This window comes from Carcharodon carcharias, chromosome 1 (assembly GCF_017639515.1).
Source record: "Carcharodon carcharias isolate sCarCar2 chromosome 1, sCarCar2.pri, whole genome shotgun sequence".
NCBI lineage: Eukaryota > Metazoa > Chordata > Chondrichthyes > Lamniformes > Lamnidae > Carcharodon > Carcharodon carcharias.
The window spans coordinates 42,974,677-42,994,701 of NC_054467.1; the positions used below are offsets into that span (position 1 = coordinate 42,974,677).

At 41.1% G+C, this 20,025-nt stretch overlaps 1 protein-coding gene and 1 non-coding gene across 9 annotated transcripts in view; both read right to left on the minus strand.

Moving 5' to 3' along the window:
• kiaa1109 (KIAA1109 ortholog) overlaps positions 1 to 20,025 on the minus strand; it is a 527,093-nt gene that overhangs the window by 362,830 nt on the left and 144,238 nt on the right. For all 8 annotated transcript variants that reach the window (XR_005944164.1, XM_041196895.1, XM_041196846.1 and 5 more), the window contains exon 15: positions 508 to 663. Coding sequence is in view for 7 of the 8 variants with exons in the window: in XM_041196895.1 (XP_041052829.1) it covers positions 508 to 663 (156 nt within the window). In the remaining variant the exon portion in view is untranslated. The remainder of the gene's footprint in view (positions 1 to 507; positions 664 to 20,025) is intronic.
• Positions 18,998 to 19,104, minus strand: LOC121285737. The gene has a single exon (XR_005944763.1). It is a non-coding gene; the product is annotated as a U6 spliceosomal RNA (small nuclear RNA).

The window sequence follows — 20,025 nt, forward strand, 5'->3', positions numbered from 1 at the left end:
CATTGTTGTAAAAACCCATCTGGTTGATTAATGTCCTTTAGGGCAGGAAATCTGCCATCCTTACCTGGTCTGGCCTACATGCGAGTCCAGACCCACAATATGTGGTTGACTCTTAACTATTCTCTGAAATGGTTGAGCAAGCCACTCAGTTCAAGGACAATCAGGGATAGGCAACAAATGCAGGCCTTTCCAGCAACACCCACATCCCATGAAAGAATTAAAAAAAATTGCAAGTTTTCCTAATGCAGTAAATCCACAGATAAACTTGAACTTCTCTTTCTTTTTAGGGTCCTGCTAAATTGTGTTCAGGGCAATCAACATGTCTAGGTTACCCTAAACATTACCACAACTACCTGAAGCAGCTCAAGTTGCAAGCTAAAAATGGAAACATCAGCATCTACAGCAACAGTCAGGTAATTTTTAATCTCCTGATGAAGCTGATAGTCAAGTGTATGCAAAATTATAACAAGTTTTGACTATATTTTGTGAAGGGTTATATTTTCTTACCATTTTCTTGTTGTTTTGTAGAGCAATCTACCCAGTTGTGTTGGTTTGCTGCCCATACCATCTCAAACTGATGGAACATCATTTTCAACTTCCAAGTGTATGGAACAAACGAGTAGATGTCAGGGGCGCTATCACTAGCCCAATCCTGTATTAAATCTTTGTAAACAAGAATACACAAGAGTCACATATAGCTCTAAAATATTAAAAATGTTAATAGTTGCTGAAGAAAACACTGGACTTCTTTCAAAATGAATTTCTAACAATACCTGGGAATGTACAACTAAAGCCAATTGCAAACCCAGGGAGTTAAGTTAAAGGAATATCAATTTTTAAAACTGTGTTTGAGAATCTGATTTATAGTTTATTCTGATGACACTGCAAGACATCCACGTAAAGCCCTGTGGTGAAAAGCTGCAGGTAAAGGATGCAAAATGGAGAGATGATACTGTTGTGCGACTTTGAAACTCTCTGCCTCTAAAGGCAGTGGAGGCGGGGGTCATTGAATATTTTTAAGGCAGAGGTAGATAGATTCTTGTTAAGCAAGGGAATCAAAAGGTTATCGGGGGTAGATGGGAAAGTAGAATGCAAAACACAATCAGCCATGAACTTAGTGAATGACGGAACAGGCTCGAGGGGCCGAATGACCTACTTCTGCTCCTATTTCATATGTTCATGTGTATTAGCAATGGAGTAAAAGTGAAGAAAGTAGATCTTTAGAAATTATCCTTCATCAGGGATATAATTGAGGTGGATGCTCTATTCGAGAAAGCCAATTGGTGAAGGATAAAACTGAAGATAATATTTACACACTTGTATATTTATTCACAGAATTACACACTACAAGCTTACACTCTCCTAACCCAATGACAACAACTTTGGTGTGTCTCTTAATAGCGGCTTAAGTGAAACTCCAGTTAATGCCCAACACACCCATATAATTAAACACAATTAACATGCAATACACAGTTCACAAGTCCAGAATAGCAATTAGCAACCACATATTAAAACACTACCTTAAAAAATTTAAAACGCTCGTTATGACAAATTTGAAGAGTTGTATCTCAAAAACTGCAAACTCAGTTCTAGAAAACAATAAATTATGTTGATATAGCATGCTCATAACATTCCTGTCAAAACAATTGTTATACAAACATGCATCTCATTTTTTATTTTGCTTTCCACATTACTACTGGGAAATATCCTGATTGATTAGAGGGCATCCAAGGATTTGAAAACAAGGATGAAAATGTTAAAACTGAGGCATTGCTAAGTGGGAGCCAATGTAGGTTACCAAACACAGGGGTGATGAGTGAATATGACTTGGGGGCAAGTAAGCTCAAGGGCAGCAGAGGGCTGGATGACCTCATGTTTTTACACAAGATCAAACTTGGGAGACCAGCCAGGAGTGCACTGAATAGTCAAGTCTAGAGGTAACAAAGGCAGGGATGAGGTTTTAGCATAGAGGAGCTGAAGCGTGGACAAAGGTGGGTAATGTTACAGAGGTGAAAATAGGCAGTCTTAGTGATGTGCGAACATTAAATTGAAAGTTCAGTTCTGAGTCAAATGTGAAACCAAGGTTGCAAACTGTCTGGTTCAGCCTAAGACAGGTGTCAGGAAAAAAGATGGAGCCAGTAGCTAGGGAAAAGAGTTTGTAACAGCAACAGAAGACAATGACTTTGGTCTTCCCAATACTTAATTGGAGGAAATTTCTGTTCATCCAGTACTGGATGTCAAATAAGCAGTCTGATAATTTAGCAACAATGCAAGGGTTCAAAGAAGCGGTGGCCAGGTAGAGCTGGGTTTCATTAGCGTCTGTGAAACCTGATGCCGTGTTTTCGAATGATATCACTGATGGGCCAGTAGATTTTTTAAAATTCATTCATGGGATCTGGGCATCACTGTAACAGTCAGGATTTATTGCCCATCTCTAAATGTCCTCGAGGAGGTGGTGGTGACTGCCTTCTTGGACAGCTGCAGTCCATGTGGTGTAGGTATACCTACAGTGGTATTATGGAGGGAGTTCCAAGATTTTGACCCAGTGACAGTAAAAGAGTGACATAGTTCTAAGTCAGCATGGTGTGAAACCTGGGAGGGGAACCTGCAAGTAGTGTTGTTCCCAAGCATCTGCTGCACTCATCTTTCTAAGTGACTGAGGTCACTTGTTTATCCGATGCTATGAAGGAGCAATGGTGAATTGCTGCATGCATCTTGTAGATGGTATACAGTGCTGACGCTGTGCACTGGCGGTGGAGGAAATGAAAGTTTAAGGTGATGGATCAGGGACCAATTAAGTGGGCTGTTTTGTCCTGGGTGGTGTTGGCTTTTCAGTGTTGTTGGAGCTCCACTCATCAGACAATTGGCGAGTATTCCATCACACTCCTGACTTGTGCTGTGCAGATAGTGGACAGGATTTGGGGAGTCAGGAGGTGAGTTACGTGCTGCAGAATTCTCAGCCTCTAATGAGATGAGAAATATGAGAGAGTTGAGGCTAGATCCTTGAGGGACACCAGAGGATACGATCCAAAAGCGGGAAGAGAAGTCATCGCAGGAGATAGGCTGGCTACCGTTAAATAAGAATCAAACCAGGTGAGTGCAGATGCACCCAGCTAGATGATAGTGATAGGGGAGGAGGATGATGGTGTGATCAACTACGTCAAAAGCTGCAGGACAGCTCATTAAGGACAAGGAGGGATAGTTTAGCTTTGAGGCAGTCACATGGGATGTCATCTGTGACTTTGGTAAGAGCGATTTCAAGTACTGTGATATCAACATAAACCTGATCGCAGGGATTCTTACACGGAGTTCTGGGAAAGACAGGCACAGGTTTGCAAGGTGACAACACACTCAAAAACCTTAATCTTATATGCAAATGTATGCACTTAAAATTAAAGAAGCCAATATGGTCAGAAGTGTTCTGCTTAATCATCAATAACAGATGAAAGTGTTTATATTGAAAAAAATGTCTGCCCTTCAGGGTGAACATTTATTCTTTTGCCAGCCTTCAGCTCTTGATAGGATGAAGAGAAAACTGGCCAGGCATCCTTTCCTGCACTGTTCATATGCCCAATGGCACATGCCCAATGGCACTTTTATCATGAAGCAGTATTGAGCATGTCCACATAAATGGCTAAGTCTAAAAAAAACAAAGGCTCAACTGCTGTTTCATCTGCTTGAAAGATGAAGGTGATTCATTTCCTGATTTAATTAATAGCACAACATTGATCCTTTGATGTGAAAGGCTGGTATCTCCCATTATACATATTTTTGTATAATCAACAGACATGCAAAAAGAGACTTTCCGGAATATGCAGCAATCAATTTGTCACATTGATGCTGTTTCCGATTGCTATTTGCATATATGTATTAAGTTGCAGTTCATATAATTGTTGGTTGAGTTAAAAGCAGACGGTTAATCAGAATTAAAGCAGGATAAAAGTGCAGTTTCCATCCTTCCATCCTGTGACAAAAAAGAAATGTCTTTATTTCAGATATCTTTCAACATAGCTAAAATGAAAGCAGTCCTTCTTCACCAAATTCAATTCAGAAGACCGTAAATTGGATGTCTGGTCTCAGGTCACAGCAGCCTCTGGACGCAAGCTAATCAATTTCTTGGATGTTTGAGGAAAACCATGTATGTTCACCATACATTAACTCCAGTTCAAACCAGTCAAAGTTGTGATTTCAATTAGCATCAAGTATCAAAAACAGACTTAAACGTGCAATGGAAAAACATCTGGAAACTTTATACATAAATAAGAGTATCCAGCATGCATTTCGAAAGGGAAGGTCAGGCTTGACCAACCTTATTTAATTCTTTGAAGAAATAATAGAAAGGTCAAACACGGTTAATGGAGTAGACATAATATACTTGGATTTTCAAAAAGCCTTTGGTAAGGTACTGCATAGCAAATTATTGACCAAGTTCAGGACATGAAATGTCAGGAGAGCTAGCTGGCTACAAAATAACAAACAGTAGAGGTAGCTATTCAGACTGACACAATGTAGAAAGTGATGTTCCACAAGAATTGGTGCTAGGAGCACTGCAATTATCTATTTGTATAAAAGATTTGGAATTGGGAATTGGAAGCACAATTTCAAAATTTGCAGATAACATTAAATTGGGCAGGTGGTTAATACAGAGAAGGGCTGTGTAATTAACAAACAAGATCAGTGTAATTGAGTGTGAAGTGGTGCTTTTTGGTAGGAAAAGTAAGAAACAAAATTTACTTACGGCATTAAAAAAGCAGCGGATAGATTTGAAAATCAGAACACAAAAATAAAATACTGCGGACGCTGGAAACCTGAAATAAAAGAAAATGCTGGAAAAACTCAGCTGGTCAGGCAGCATCTGTGAAGAGAAACAGAATTAACATTTCAGGTCGATGACCTTTCATCAGAACTGAAGGAAGCTAGAAATGTAAGAGTTTTAAAATCAGTGGAACGGGTGGTGGGGCGGGGGCAGGAAAAACAAAAGCGAAGGTCTGTGGTAGGGTACAGGTCAGAGGAGATTAAATAGCAAAAGATTTTATGATGCAACAGCCAAAGAGAATAGTAATGGATAGACTAAACAAGGTTGTGTCCAAATGAGGTGTGAATTGCTACATAAAAATCTTATTGAAAATCAGAGAGGTTATGTTAATGTGTAATGTTGCATAGTCATAGAATAGTTACAGCACACACTTGGTCCGTCACGTCTGTGCCAGCCCACTGCCCAGCCATTATTCCTGTAGCTCTGCAAATGTTTTCTTCCCAGATAATTATTCAAATTCTCTTTGAAAATCATGACTAAATCACTCTCAGGCTGTGCTCTCTGCCAGGAAAAACAGTAGCTGAACATGGGCTAACCTTTAAAGAAGAGATAGTTCATGCAAGGTCAGGCTATATTCCCACAAAGGGCAAAGGTAGGGCAAACAAATCTAGGGGGAGAACTTTCTCCCCGTTGTGCGAGCTGGGTGGGAGCGGGCACACAGCCGATCACTGTCCACGATCAGCTGCGCACCATCATTTTATGCAGGCGGGCCAATTAAGGCCTGCCCAGCGTGACGCGTACCCGGAAGCACTCAGCACTCCCTGTGCAGGCGGGGGGCCTGCGAGAAAGAGCGCAGAAATCTCCCCGAGGCACAGTGCTGCCTCAGGGAAATTATTTTCATTATGAAAACTTGAAAAAATTATTCAGGCATGTGTCCTCATGTGACAGTGTCACATGAGCTGGGACAGGTCAATGAACTTTAATAAAAAATTTTATATGATTTATAAACCCTTCATGAAATCTCATCCCGCCCGTGGATGAGGTTTCATGAGAAATGCGAAGGCCGCCTGCCCGCCAATCTTAAGGGTGCAATTATATTGCTTGGTGTGGCCTATAGGCTGTCAACTAGTGGGAAGGATGTAGAGGAACAAATCTGCAGGGAAATTACAGAGAGATGCAAACATTATAGAGTAGTTAAAATGGGGACATTTAATTACTTGAATGTAGACTGGGGCAGTGATAGTGTAAAGGGCAGAGAGGGGCAACAGTTCCTAGATTGTGTTCAGGAGAATTTTCTACAGCAGTATGTGCCCAGTCCAACATGATAGAAGGTACTGCTAGGCCTGGTTCTTGGAAATCAGGTGGGTCAAGAATATCAAGTACTAGTGGGGGAACATTCAGTGATATTTGTATCGTAGGGTTTAAGATAGGTTGAAAAAGACAATGGGAAATCCAGAGCAATACTAATTAATTAGGGGAGGGCCGACTTCAGTGAGGCAAGAATGGAGCTGGGCCAGATAGACTGGACCCAAAGGTTAGCGAGAAAAACTGGAGCTGAACAATGGGCTACCCTCATAGAAGAAATGTTCAGGCACTGTCAAGTTATATTCCCTCAAAAGGGAAAGGTTGGGCAAACAAATTCAGAACTCCCTGGATGAAGAACGAGATAGAAATTAAGATAAAAAAGAAAAGGTGTGCTTATGACAGTTGTCAGGTAGAAAATACAATTGCGAACCAAGTTGAATACAGAGGGTTCAAAGGAGAGGTGAAGAAGCAAACATGAGAAGCAAAGAGGGATTATGAGAAAAGACAGACAGTCAACGTAAAGGAGAATCCCAAAATCTTCTATCAACACACAAACAGTAAAAGGGTGGTGAAAGGAGGAGTGGGGCCGATTAGGAACCAGAAAGGAGATTTACACATGGAGGCAGGAGGCATGGCTGAGGTATTAAATGAACATTTTGCATCTGTCTATAACAAGGAAGCAGGAGCTACCAAGGCCACGGAAACAGAGAAGGAAACTGTCACTAGAAGGGTTCAAAATTGATAAGGAGGAAGTGTTATATAATAACTGACAATACTTAAAGTCGACAAGGCACCGGGATCGGATGAGATGCATCCAAGGATATTGAAGGAAGAAAGAGTGGAAATTGCAAGGGCACTGGCCATAATCTTTCAGTTTTCCCTAGACTCATGTGAGGTGCCAGAGAACTGGAGAATTGCAAATATTATGCCCTTGTTCAAAAAAGGTTGTAAGAATAAACCCAGCAATTACAGTCCAGTTGGTTTAACTTCAGTGGTGGGGAAGCTTCTAGAAACAATTATTCGGGATAGAATTACTAGTCACGTGGAAAAATATGGGTTGATTCGGAAAAGCCAGCAATGATCTCTAAAAGGGAAATTGAGTTTAACTAGCTTGCTGGAGTTTTCGAAGGGGTAGCAGAGAGGATTGTTGAAGGTCAGACTGTTGATGTGGTGCACATGGACTTTCAAAAGGCATTCAATACAGTGCAACACAACAGACTTGTGAGAAAGGTTATAGCTCATGAAATAAAAGGGACAGTAGCAACGTGTACACAAAATTGGCTGAGGAAAAGGAAATAGAGGGCAATAGTCAATGGATATTTTTTGGGCTGGAGAATGATTTGTAGCGGAGTTCCCCAGGGGTCATTATTGGGACCCTTACTTTTCCTAATATATATCAGTGATCTAGATCTTGGTGTGCAAGGGAATATTTCAAAGTTTGTGGATGCTACAAAACTTGGAAGCATTGTAAACTGTGAGGAGGGCAGTATAAACCTCAAATGAACATAGACAAGTTGGTGGAGTGGGCAGAGAGGTGACAGATGAAGTTCAATGTGGAGAAGTGTGAGGTGATGCATTTTGGTAGGAAGAACATGGAAAGACAATATAAAATAAGGGGTACAATTCTGAAGGGGGTGCAGGAGCAGAGGGACCTTGATATATATGTGCATAGATCACTGAAGGTGACGGGACAGGTGGAGAAAGCAATTAATAAAGCATACAGTGTCCTGGGCTTTAGTAATAGAGGCATGGAGTACAAGAGCAGGGAGGTTTTGCTGAGCTTATGTAAGACACTAGTTAGACCTCAGCTGGCGTATTGTGTACAATTCTGGGTGCCACAGGAAGGATGTGAATGCATTGGAGAAAGTGCAGAAGAGGTTTACAAGAATGGTTCCAGGAATGAGAAACTTCAGTTATGAAGATAGATTGGAGAGGTCGGGACTGTTTTCCTTGAAAAGGCTAAGAGGAGATTTGATAGAGGTGTTCAAAATCATGAGGGGGCTGGGATAGAGTAGATAGGGAGGAATTATGCCCACTCGTAAAAGGATCGAGAACAAGAGGGCACAGGTATAAAGTGATTTACAAAAGAAGCAAATGTGATGTGAGAAAAAGCTTTTTCACACAGCAAGTGGTTCGAGTCTGGATGTACTGCCTAGAAGTGTGGTGGAGGCAGGTTCAATTGAGGCATTCAAGAGGACATTTGTCGATTATTTGTATAGAAACAAAGGTGCAGGGAAAAGGGAGGAGAATGACACAAAGTCATAATGCTCATTTGGAGAGCTGGTGCAGATTGGCCGAATGGCCTCCTTCTGCACCATAACAATTCTGTGATATGGTATGAGCATCTGTGGAAGAACAGGAAGTTGAGTGCATAGTCTTCTTCCCATCAGTAGTTCTGATGCAGCTAACCCATTCTGAAGTGGTGTGGAACGGTAGCTCAACAGCGCTAAGTTGTGTCACCATTCATTTTCAACAAACCTTTGACCGCCCTTGCTCCTCTTTCGGCCTCACCATTTGCTTGTGGGTAGCTAGGCGAACCAGTTCTGGGGACAAATCCATAGTCTTCTGTCAATTTTGTGAAGCTTTCATTCGCAAACTGTGGGCCACTGTCTGAAACGACAAGATCTGGAATGCTACATGTGGCAAAAATTTCTTTCAGTGAATTGATAACTGCTTCTGAGGTTGCTCCATGAACACATTTAACACCATTCCACCTAGAGCATAGTCAACAACAATGAGGAACGCCTTCCTCTTGAGCTTGGAAAGGTCCATTCTGAAATGTTACCAGGGTCTAGATGGAAATGATGATAGCATCAATGGTTCTTTTTGTTCTTGGCAATGGATTGCACAAATGAGGCTCAAAATCATGTCTTCTAGTGGTTTGAGATTCCAGGCCACCAAACTGAATTTCACACCTTAGCACAACACTTTGTAATGCCAAGGTGCCCCGGTATATTCTTTGAAGGATCCCGAGTCTAAGGACCATTGGTACGATCAACCTCTTACTGAAGTGTCTGCATTGCTCAAAGTACTGTTTCAGGGTGAGTTTGTTAGTTACGTATTCTGGCCATCGATTTTTGCAGCATTCTCTATTTCCAACAAATTCTTTATTGATTTTTTGTGATTGCCATATTTCGCTCAGCCTCTGAATTTCTGAATTAATGAGCTGTATGACTCTACCTCCTCAACAGATTTTTGTCCTCCTGTTCTGGCTTCCCAACAGGAATGCATGACAACGCATCTGCTGTAGTTTGCTGCTTGCTTCGTACATATTCAGTCATAGCATCAAACCTCATGAGTCTCAGCCGGAATCTCTGGACTCTGGGTGGCATCTTTGATAATTCCTCGGTATTTAATGAGGTGACCAATAGTTTGTGATCCTTTTCGAACGTAAACTGGAGGACTAAGATATAGTCGGCGAACTTCTCAAAGGCTCATGTGGCTGCCAATATCTTCTTTTCGATTACAGTGTGCCTTTACTCCGTTTCAGTCAATGACCTAGATGTATAATATATAGGTCTGTGGGTACCATCTTTCTGGATTTGTAAGAGTACTGCCCTTAGTCAAGTCACTGATGCATGTGCAGCAACTACAGTTTGTTCACCTGTGCCAAGTTAGGGAGGAATTTCTCTACCTGATTGGGCATCCCCATGAAGTGTTGAAGCTCCGTAATGTTATGGAGTGGTGGAAAATCTTTGATTGCCTTGTGCATGAACAATGTGTCCCTGAAATTTTATAGTGGATTGTGAAAATTCACACTTATTGTTGAGTCAGCCCCATAAACTAATTTAAAATGGCCTCTCCACTTGCAGGAATAGCACTCCACATTTTTGGCAGGGCATTCTTTGCATCGGTGCAGCCTTTTCCCACCAAAACGATAACACTGAATAATGGCTGCTTGCTGCGCCCTCTTCTCTTTTCTCTGTTTGGGGTTAGATGCACTGTGTGCACTACTTTCTGCACTACTGCCTATGGCATAGAGTGAGGTGCTGACCTGCTCTTTACTAGATTTCTCTGCTAGTCCTGATGACCTTGTAAACCCGTGAAGACAGTTCTGCCACTCCTCAGCTTGATCTGGGCCTTCCACATGGTCGAAGCACTCTGGTAAAAGTAGGATTTTTTTTACCTCTTCCTTTAACTGTTGTCTTTATTGGAAGATTTTCCGGCGCTATCCTTGTCCTGCAATCGTTTCACGTGCTGTTCCTTCCAATCACTGAGCTCTTCACTTGTTGCTCCTTCTAAAATGTTTAATCACTGCTACTATCTGTTATTGTTTTGGTCTCAGAAGTGGTAGTCATAGCCCTGGACTTACAGATAATGCTGGAGGCAATTCTGTTAGCAAACTCTATCTTTTACTAAACATTATTCTAATGATTTACATGGTAGACTCAGCACTAGGCTCGACATACAACTATGTCTCTCCCAAAAGGGTGGTAAAAGGAGGAGTCAGGCTGATTGGAGACCAAAAAGGGAACTTACACATGGAGGTGGGAGAATAGCTGAGATATTAAATGAATACTTTACAGCATCTGTCTTTATCAATGAAGAAACAACTAGCCAGGTCACGATGAAAGAGATGGTAATTAATACACTAGAAGGCTTTTAAATTGGTAAGAAGGTAGTATTTGATAGACTTAAATTTGATAAAGCACCAGGACTGGATGAGATGCATCCAAGGATATGGAGGTAAGTGAATTTGGAAATTCCAGAAGCACTGGCCATAATTTTCCAGTCTTCCTTAGACTCAGGGATGGTTCCAGTGGACTAGAGAATTACAAATGTTGCATCCTTGTTCAAAAAGGGGTGCAAAGATAAGCCCAGCAACTACAGGCCAGTCAGTCAGTTAACAAAATTAATAGTAACATGGACAAACATGAGTTAATTAAGGAAAGACAGCATGGATTTGTTAAGGGAAAAGAGAGTTTAACTAACATGGAGTTTTTTGAAGAGGTAACAGAGAGGGTTGATGTGGGCAATGCTGCTCATGTGGCATACATGGACCTCCAAAAGGCAATGTTACAATATCACACAACAGACTTGTGAGCAAAGTTATAGCTCAAGGAATAAAAAGGGGCAGTGGCTGTATGACAGGAAACAGAAGTAGTGGATAATGGATGTTTTTCAGTGGGGGGGGGAGGTGGGAGGGAAAAGAAAGGTTTGCAGTGGAGGTCCCCAGGTGTCAGTCTTGGGACCTTTGCTCTTCCTGACATATACTAACTTAGACCTTAGTGTATAGGACACAATTTCAAAATTTGCAAATGATAATAAACTTGGAAACATTATGAACTGGGAGGAGCATATTGGAGAACTTCAAAAGGTTGTGGACAAGTAGCAGATGAAGTTCAATGTGAAGAAGTTTGAAGTTGTTCTCTGCGTTTTCCTACCAAAATGAGACAATATAAAATAAAAGTCACAACTCTAAAGGGGTGCAGGAGCAGAGGGACCTGGGTGTGGGACCTGGGTGTTTATGTGCATAAGACATTGAAGGTGGCAGGACAGGTTGACAGAGCTGTTAATAAAGTATCCTAGGCTTCATTAATGGGGGCATAGAGTACAAGAGCAAGGAGGTTATGTTGAAGTAGTATGGAACATTAGTTCAGCCTCAACTGGAGTACTGCATCCAGTTCTGGGTGCCCCACTTTAGAAAAGATGTAAAGGCATTGGAAAGAATGAAGAAAAGGTTCACCTGAATGTTTCCAGGGATGAGAACTTCAATTATGAAGATAAATTGGGAAAGTTGCAACTGATTTCCTTTGAGAAGAGAAGGCTAAGAGGTTTGATAGAGGTATTCAAAATTATGAGGGAATATAGGGAGAAAATGATCCACTCATGGAAGGATTGAGAACAAGAGGGCACAGATTTAGATTAATTGGCAAAAGAAGCAAAAACAACATGAGGAAAATCTTTTTCAAGGTGAGTGGTTAAGGTCTAGAATGCACTACTTGAAATGTGGCGGAGGCAGGTTCAACTTAAGCATTCAAAAGGGAATTAGACTGTTATCCGAAAATGAAGAATGTGCAGGGTTACAGGGAGAAGGCAGGGCAATGGCACTAGGTGAGTTGTTCATTCGGGGAGCTGGTGTGGGCACATGTACATCACATCAACCATTTTTGTTACCTCATCAAAAACTCAATCAAACTGGTTGAACACAATTTTCCCTTAACAAATCTATTCTGGTTTTCCTTAATTAATGCACATTTAACCAAGTAACTGTTAATTTTATCCTGGGTTATCATTATTAAAAGCTTTCCCACCATGGAAGTTAAATAGACTGGCCTGTGGTTGCTGGGCTCATCCTTACACCATTTTTTCAACAAGGGTCTAACATTTGGAATTCTCAAATTCTCTGGCACCACCAGTATAACTGAGGAGGACTGGAAGATTATGACCAGTACCTTGCAGTTCCCACCCTTACTTGCCTCAGTATCCTCGGATTCATCTTATCTACTCCTGGTGCTTTATGAACTTTAAGGGCAGGAGTTTGACCTCAGCGTGTGGACGTGCGCCTGACATGCTGGAGTGTAAAATAGCACACGATGATGACAGGAGAGTGTCCTGATATCATCACACACACGCGCAAAATTTCGGTTGGCAGGCGCAAGTGAGAGTCAGCAGAATGCCCGCCAACAATTAAGAGACTTATTGAGCCCATTAAAGTTTCAGTTAGCGAGGATTTTCCACTGCCCGCCCAACCCAATGTTACAGTTGGCAGGCGGGCGAATCAGCCAAGCGGCCTTTACATTTTTAAGGAAACCTCATCCAAGGGCGGAATGAGGTTTCCAAGATTAATTTAAAAACAGGTAAAAGCGTGCGGGTATAATTTTCGACATCAGTATGTTGAGGCAACTAATTCTGATGCGTGGACATTGTTTCTGGGTTTTACATTCTGTTTTTATTGATTTTAAATTCACCAGCTCCCTGAGGCAACTCTGCCTTCAGGGAACTTTCCTTTCATGCTCCCCTGCACCCAGGCTGACTTCAGTGCTCACCCTCCTCCCGCCCCACCCCGGCAGTGCTGAGCATTTCAGCGCGCCTTTCACACTGGCTGGTCAATAATTGGACAGCCAACGTGAAATCACGTTGGAAACCGTTTACGAACAGCAGCCCATTTCCCGGCCGCTCTGCCAACCGCGTCCGCATGCGGAGATCAAAATCCTGCCCCAAGTATAGACAGTCTACCAAATACCTCCTCAACTTTTCAACCTAAGACTTATCAACCCCAAGTATTACCAGGCATTCCAAGATATCTTCTTCATCAATTTTTTAGCCCATCCAGTGTCTGGATCACACTTGGGGTACAGGCAACTGGCTGGTCCACATACTATAAAATGGACATAGAGACACTCTAGAAGGTGCAAAAAAGATAATATAATGATACCAGAACTGAGAGATTATACTTATCAGGAAAGTTTGAACTGGCACTCTTGTTTTTAGAAAAGAGAAGTCTAAAAGATGACCTGATAGAGGCTTCAGATTATGAAAAGATCTGATAGGATAGACACAAAGATCTTTTCGCCTGGGCAGGAACTAAACTAAGTGCCATAAATGTAAGTTAATTATAAATAAATTGAGTAACAATTCAGGAGAAATTTATTTGCCCAGAGTGGTTACAATGTGGAACTATCTAAGGCATGGTTGAGGCAACTAGCGTTGATGTGTTTCGGGCAAGTTAAAAGAAACACTTGAAGGAGAAAGTAATAGAAGGTTAGGTTGAGCAGGTTAGGTGAGGAGACACGAGATGAGGCTTGTGTGGAGCCTAAACACCAGCATGAACTGTTGGACCAAACATCTGTTTCTGTGCTGTAAATACCACGCAAAACTTAGAGAGTGACACCCAACCTCAAATGGTGCATGAGTTGATTGAAAAGGCTGGCAAAAAAAATGGGAAGTCCCATGGCATAAATCACAGCACAGACTGGCCTTGTCTTTTGTTCTGATGAGTGATCTGAACGCTCAGGGTGTATTTGAAATTTGCATCTTCCACATAAAACATCACATTGTGAAGAACTACAAAATAATTTTATGCAAAAGTCCTGCTGCTTATCAAGCTGTAAGAAGTACATTCTCAAATGGGCATTTTAATCCCTTGTGGAGTAATTTTATTTTTATTGTTAAGTACTATACTCTCTGCACCTTACTGTTTCAATGTATTATTCAACCAATGAATCCATTAGTTTTAGCTTGTACGCCTTAGTATTTTCTGCCATACAAAAGTACCCAAAATACATGATGAGCATCACTTGTGATGTCCAGTGCTTGATAGAATGATTAAAGGCTAGTGGTGAACTACAGATTTTCTAACCTTTGATAAACATGAATAATTTTACATTCCAGGGTGGGAGGTTGGTAAACCACATATTGTGAAGAAATTCAAAACAGTAACTTGAAATTGTGATGCACAAGGGAAAGTCAACAAAGTGAACAAAAAAAAATAATAAAACCAGAAACCGAAACAAGAGTTAACGTTTCAAGTCCATATGACTCTACTTCAGAGCTCTGAAAAGTCATATAGACTTGAAACGTTAACTCTATTTCTCTCTCTACAGATGCTACCAGGCCTGCTGAGTTTTTCCAGCATTTTCTGGTTTTACTGCAGGTTTCCAGCATCTGCAGTATTTTGCTTTCATCAAGGAAATAAACAAGGTTTTTCTGATATATTTGAAATAGCAAAATGAGCTGCATAAATACTGAAATTGTATCCATTGCTGACCAACACTGGCCTTTATTGCAAGTGGATTTGAGTACAGGAGTAAAGAGGTCCTGCTGCAAGAACACAAGAAATAGGAGAAGCAGTAGACCACGTGACCCATCGAGCCTGCCCCACCATTCAATATGATCATGGCTGATCATGACTTTCAACTCCACTTCTCTGCCCACTTCCCATATCCCTTGATTGCTTGAGACACCAAAAATCTGTCAATCCCAGTATTCAAAAATGGAGCATCCACAGCCCTCTGGGGTAGAGAATCCCAAAGATTCACAACCCTTCAGCCTCATTTCTCATCTTGGTCCAAAATGATAGGCCCCTTATCCTGAGACTGTGCCCCTATGTTTTAGATTCCACCTTATCAAGCCCCTTCAGAATCTTGTATGTTTCAATAAGATCACCTCTCATTCTTCTAAACTCCAGAGAATATAGGCCTAATTTACTTGGTCTCTCACCATAGGAAAACCCACTCATCTCAGGAACAAATTTGGTGAACCTTTTGCTGTACTGCCTCCAATGCATTTATATACTTTCCTAAATATGGAGCCAATCTGCCACCTTGTTGCCCACTCACTTATCCTGTCTATGTCTCTTTGCAACCTTTCCTTGTCCTCCCCACAGCTCACCTTTCCAACTAGCTCAATATCATCAACAAATTTAGATGAAGTGACAGAGAGTAATTTATCTAAGACATTAACATAGATTGGATGGCGAATCTTTGGGATTCTCTACCCCAGAAGATTGTAGAGGTACTGATCCTCATGGCAATCCACTACTCACTGCCTGTCAACTTGAAAATGTTCTGTTTATGCCCGATCTCTGCTTCCTGTTTATTACCCAACTCTTTAACAATGCTAAAATATTACCCCCAACTCCATGATCTCTTATCTTGCCAATTAATCTTTTGTATACCAACTAATCAAAAGGTTAATTGTATTGCAATTGTATAGAGCCTTGGTGAGATGGAAACTGGAGTATCGTGTGGTTTGGTCTCCTTGTCAAAGGAACTTGCCATAGAATGAATACAACGAGGGTTCATGAGACTGATCCCTGTGATGACAAGAATTGTCCTATGAGGACAATTGTCCTAGAGTTTAGACAAATGAAAGGTGACCTCATTCAAACCTGGCTGGTAGGGTCTAGAACCAGGGAACAGAGTCTCAGAATCAGAGAGTCATTTAGGACTGAGATCAAGATAAATTTCTTCACTTAGAGGGTGACGAATCTTTGGGATTCTCTACCCCAGAAGACTGTAGAGGCTCAGTCATTGAGTATATTCAAGACGGAGGTCGATAAATTTCTAGGTATTAAAGATATTAAGGGATATGGGGATATCTCGCTTTAATTACTTTTTTCCTATTTAAATACTTGTAGAAACTCAACATCAATTTTTATATTTTAAACTAGCTTTTGCTCATGCTCTAATTTTGCCCCCTTTTTTTGTCATTCTTTGATGGTCCTCAAAATCTGTCCAATCTTCTCAATAATCTTTGCACATTTGTGCTGTGTTTCCTTCTATTTGATGATATCGTTAACTTCCTTATTTAGCCACGGATGATGCATCCTTCCCCTGGAGTCTCTCTTTGTCACTGGGATAAATCTTTGCAGAGTTACTAAGTACCTCCTTAAAAGTCTGCTACTGCATCTCTACTTCCCTATCCTTTAGCCTAGTTTCCCCAGTCCACTTTAGTCAACTCAGCCTTCATGTCCTTACACCTTTATTTAGGTTTAAATCAGGAGTCACAGGCCCACATTTCACACCTACAAACAGATTTCAAACAGTGAAATTCTATTATGTTATGATCACTGTCGCCCAGAGGGTCCTTTACTATGAGGTTATTGATTAATCCTATCTCATTGCATATTACAAAGCCTACAAAAGCTTGGATGGCACTAGAACGCATTGCTTAAAAAATTTGTCACAAATGCATTCTATGAACTTATTTTCCAGGCTACCTTTGCCAATCTGATTCACCCAAAATACAATAGATTAAAGACACCCATGATTACTGTGGTACTTTTCTTACGCGCCCCATTTATTTCTTTCTATGTACCATGTCCTACCATGTAACTACTATTAGGGACCTATAAACTACTCCCACAGGTGACCTCTTACCATTCCAATTTCTTCTTCTTTCAAGCTAAGGTCATTTCACACCTTTGTATTAATGTCATCATTAATTATCATGGCTACCCCACCACATGTTCCTAGCTTCCAGTCTTTTTGAAATGTTAAATACCCTTCAATATTCAGATCCCAGCTTTGGTCACTCTGGAACCATGTCTCTGTAATGGACTCCACCTCTCTCTCTCTCCGCCCCCCACACACACACCTTAAACCAGCTTATATTTCAACTCTTTCTTGGACTCGAACTCAAGTTCTGTCGAAGGGTCATGAGGACTCGAAACGTCAACTCTTTTCTTCTCCGCCGATGCTGCCAGACCTGCTGAGTTTTTCCAGGTAATTCTGTTTTTGTCTCTGTAATGGCTATCAGGTCCTACATATTTATTCCTATTTATGCTAATAATGCATCCATTTTGTTATGAATGCTACGCACATTCAGATACAGAGCCTTTAACTCTGCCTTTTTACCCCTTTTGCAAAGTCTGGCTTTATCTGCTGGTGCACTCTTAAATTTGTTCATTCTGTTCCCTCCTGTCACATTCTGGCTATCATTACCCAAATTGTTATCCTGCTCTATTAACTTGTCGTTTCCCTTAAATCTATTACACCTTCCCTCACATGATCCACACTATTTTGTTTAAAAGCTTCTCTACCGCCCTAGTTATAATGACTCTCCAGAACACTGGTTCCAGCACAATTCAGGTGAAGATTGTCCCAGCAGTTCAGTCCAGTTCTCACTTTCACCAGCACTGGTGCCAGTGAATCATGAATCAAAATCCATCTCTCCCCCACCAATCTTTGGGTTACACTCTCTAATCTTATTTTATCTAATCATATTTACCCTATGTCAATTTGTTCATGACTCAGGTAATAATCCAGAGATTATTACCTTTGAGATTCTGCTTTAATTTAGCCCCTAGCTGCTCATAATCCCGAAACAGAACGCCTTTCCTAATCCTATCTATGTCTTTGGCACCCACGTGAACCATGACAACTGGATCCTTCCCAACCTACAGCAAGCTCCTCTTCAGCCCCGAGTAGATGTCCCAAATCCTAGGACCCAGCAGGCAACACAGTCTTATGGACTCTCACTCTCAGCTGCAGAGAACTGTGTCTATTCCCTCACTATACTGCTCCCTACTACCACAACATTCCTATTTACTTCCCCCGCATGAATGGCTTCTTGTATCACAGTGCCATGGTCAGTACGCTTATCCATCCTGCAGCTCCTGATTTCGTCCATACAGGTTGCAAGAGCACCAAATCTGTCGGGCAGTTCAAGGGCTGAGGCTCCTCCAGTTGTATCTTTGCAATCCCCTTACTTGCCTCACTCACAGTCACACTCTCCTTGTCCTGACCACTAACCAAATCAGAAGACCCTATCTTAAGGGTTGTGACTGCCTCCTAGTGCAAAGTGTCCAAGTAACGTACCCCCTCCCTGATGAATCAGTGCCCAAAGTTCAGATCCCAGTTCTTGCTGTGGATCACACTGGCGTCCACGAGCTCCCACATATTGCAACCACAACACATCACCTGCCCTACCCATCTTCAATGTGTTTTAACTAATTATTTTCTTAATTTTAAATTAAATTGGTGCCTCTCCTGGCTACTACTTACCGTACTAATTTAAACCTTAGTAATACAACAAAATAAACCTCACCACTTAAAAATAAAACAGTAGACTCACTAGTTTCATTCTTCCCTTCCACCTGTATCTCTTAATCATAAGGCAGCTACTTAAGGGTTATGTTAAAAATCTACATTTTTCTAATTTCCAGCTATTTACAGACACTCCCTAATAGCAGTTACTCATCAACCAATCAATTTATGGCTTTCCTATGATGTCATTGTTTGATTTTTCTTTTAAACTCTGTACCCACATTTAAAAATCTTACACTGGCATATATTCCATTATAAATTTAAATCCATATTTATAATGGAAACTGTTCTACTCCAAAAAGCCTGATAGGCTTCAATTCTATCCTTCCCTATCTTTACACATTTTTACAAACTTTTAAGTAGAGATTATATATCAGAAAACATGCAGCTCTGAACCCAAAACAACCCCACTTGCAGTTTCTTCCTAGTAAATGTTTTGTAAGTCTAAAATATGGAACGCTTCACAAATTTGCGTGTCATCCTTGCGCAGGGGCCATGCTAATCTTCTCTGTATCGTTCCAATTTTAGTATATGTGCTGCCGAAGCGAGCACAGTTTCTTCCTAGTAAAGGAACACAAGTGAATTCATGGTTGATGCCCACCACCTGCATACAATTAAACAATTAATATTCAATTAACAGAAACTGCCCACAGAGCTGCACATGTACGGTACAGTATTTCAACGCTTACAGCGTTTTTTTCCGGGTGAGAACTGTGATTTGCATAAAGATGCTTCACTTAAAAGTCACGGTTTTCAGGAACGCAACCACAACTTTAAGTGAGGATTTAATGTACCTGCGCTTAGTTCTGGGCCCCGCTCCTCAGGAAGGATAATTGGCCTTGGAGGGGGTGGGGCGCTGAAATTCCCAGGGCTGAAAGGGGAGATGGTGGCGTAGAGGTAATGTTGTCGGACGAGTAATCCAGAGGCCCAGGCTAATGTTCTGGGGACACAGGTTTAAATCCCACCATGACAGCTGGCAGAATTTGAATTCAATTAATAAATCGGAGAATATAAAGCTAAAAAAAAAAATACATACATCTTGTAATCACAACATCCAACCAGTGGTGGAACTGTAGCGCCTTAGTTTTATATCTCCTATCTCTTCAACCTATACTTTTCAGAAACTCAAACTCCAACCAACCTGTACTTCCAAATTTCACCAAGTCTTCCAATGTAATTATAAATATCAAAATTGAACTAGTTATCAAAAAGAGCAGTACGTACGACTTTAAGAATTGATACAATTATGTCTTCGCAACCAGTGCAATTATTCCTCCACCCTCCAACTCACTTCAACTGAAGACTGTACTTGGTCTTGACTTAATATGTTCAATGCCACAGGAAATGAACTAGTAGTATTGAAAATTGTACACTTAAATGTGCTGTGAAACAAGCTATGTAAATTTTTCATGCCGGAATTACATCCACTTCCACATACAATGTCACCACTGGCAGGAAGGTGCAGCTACACAT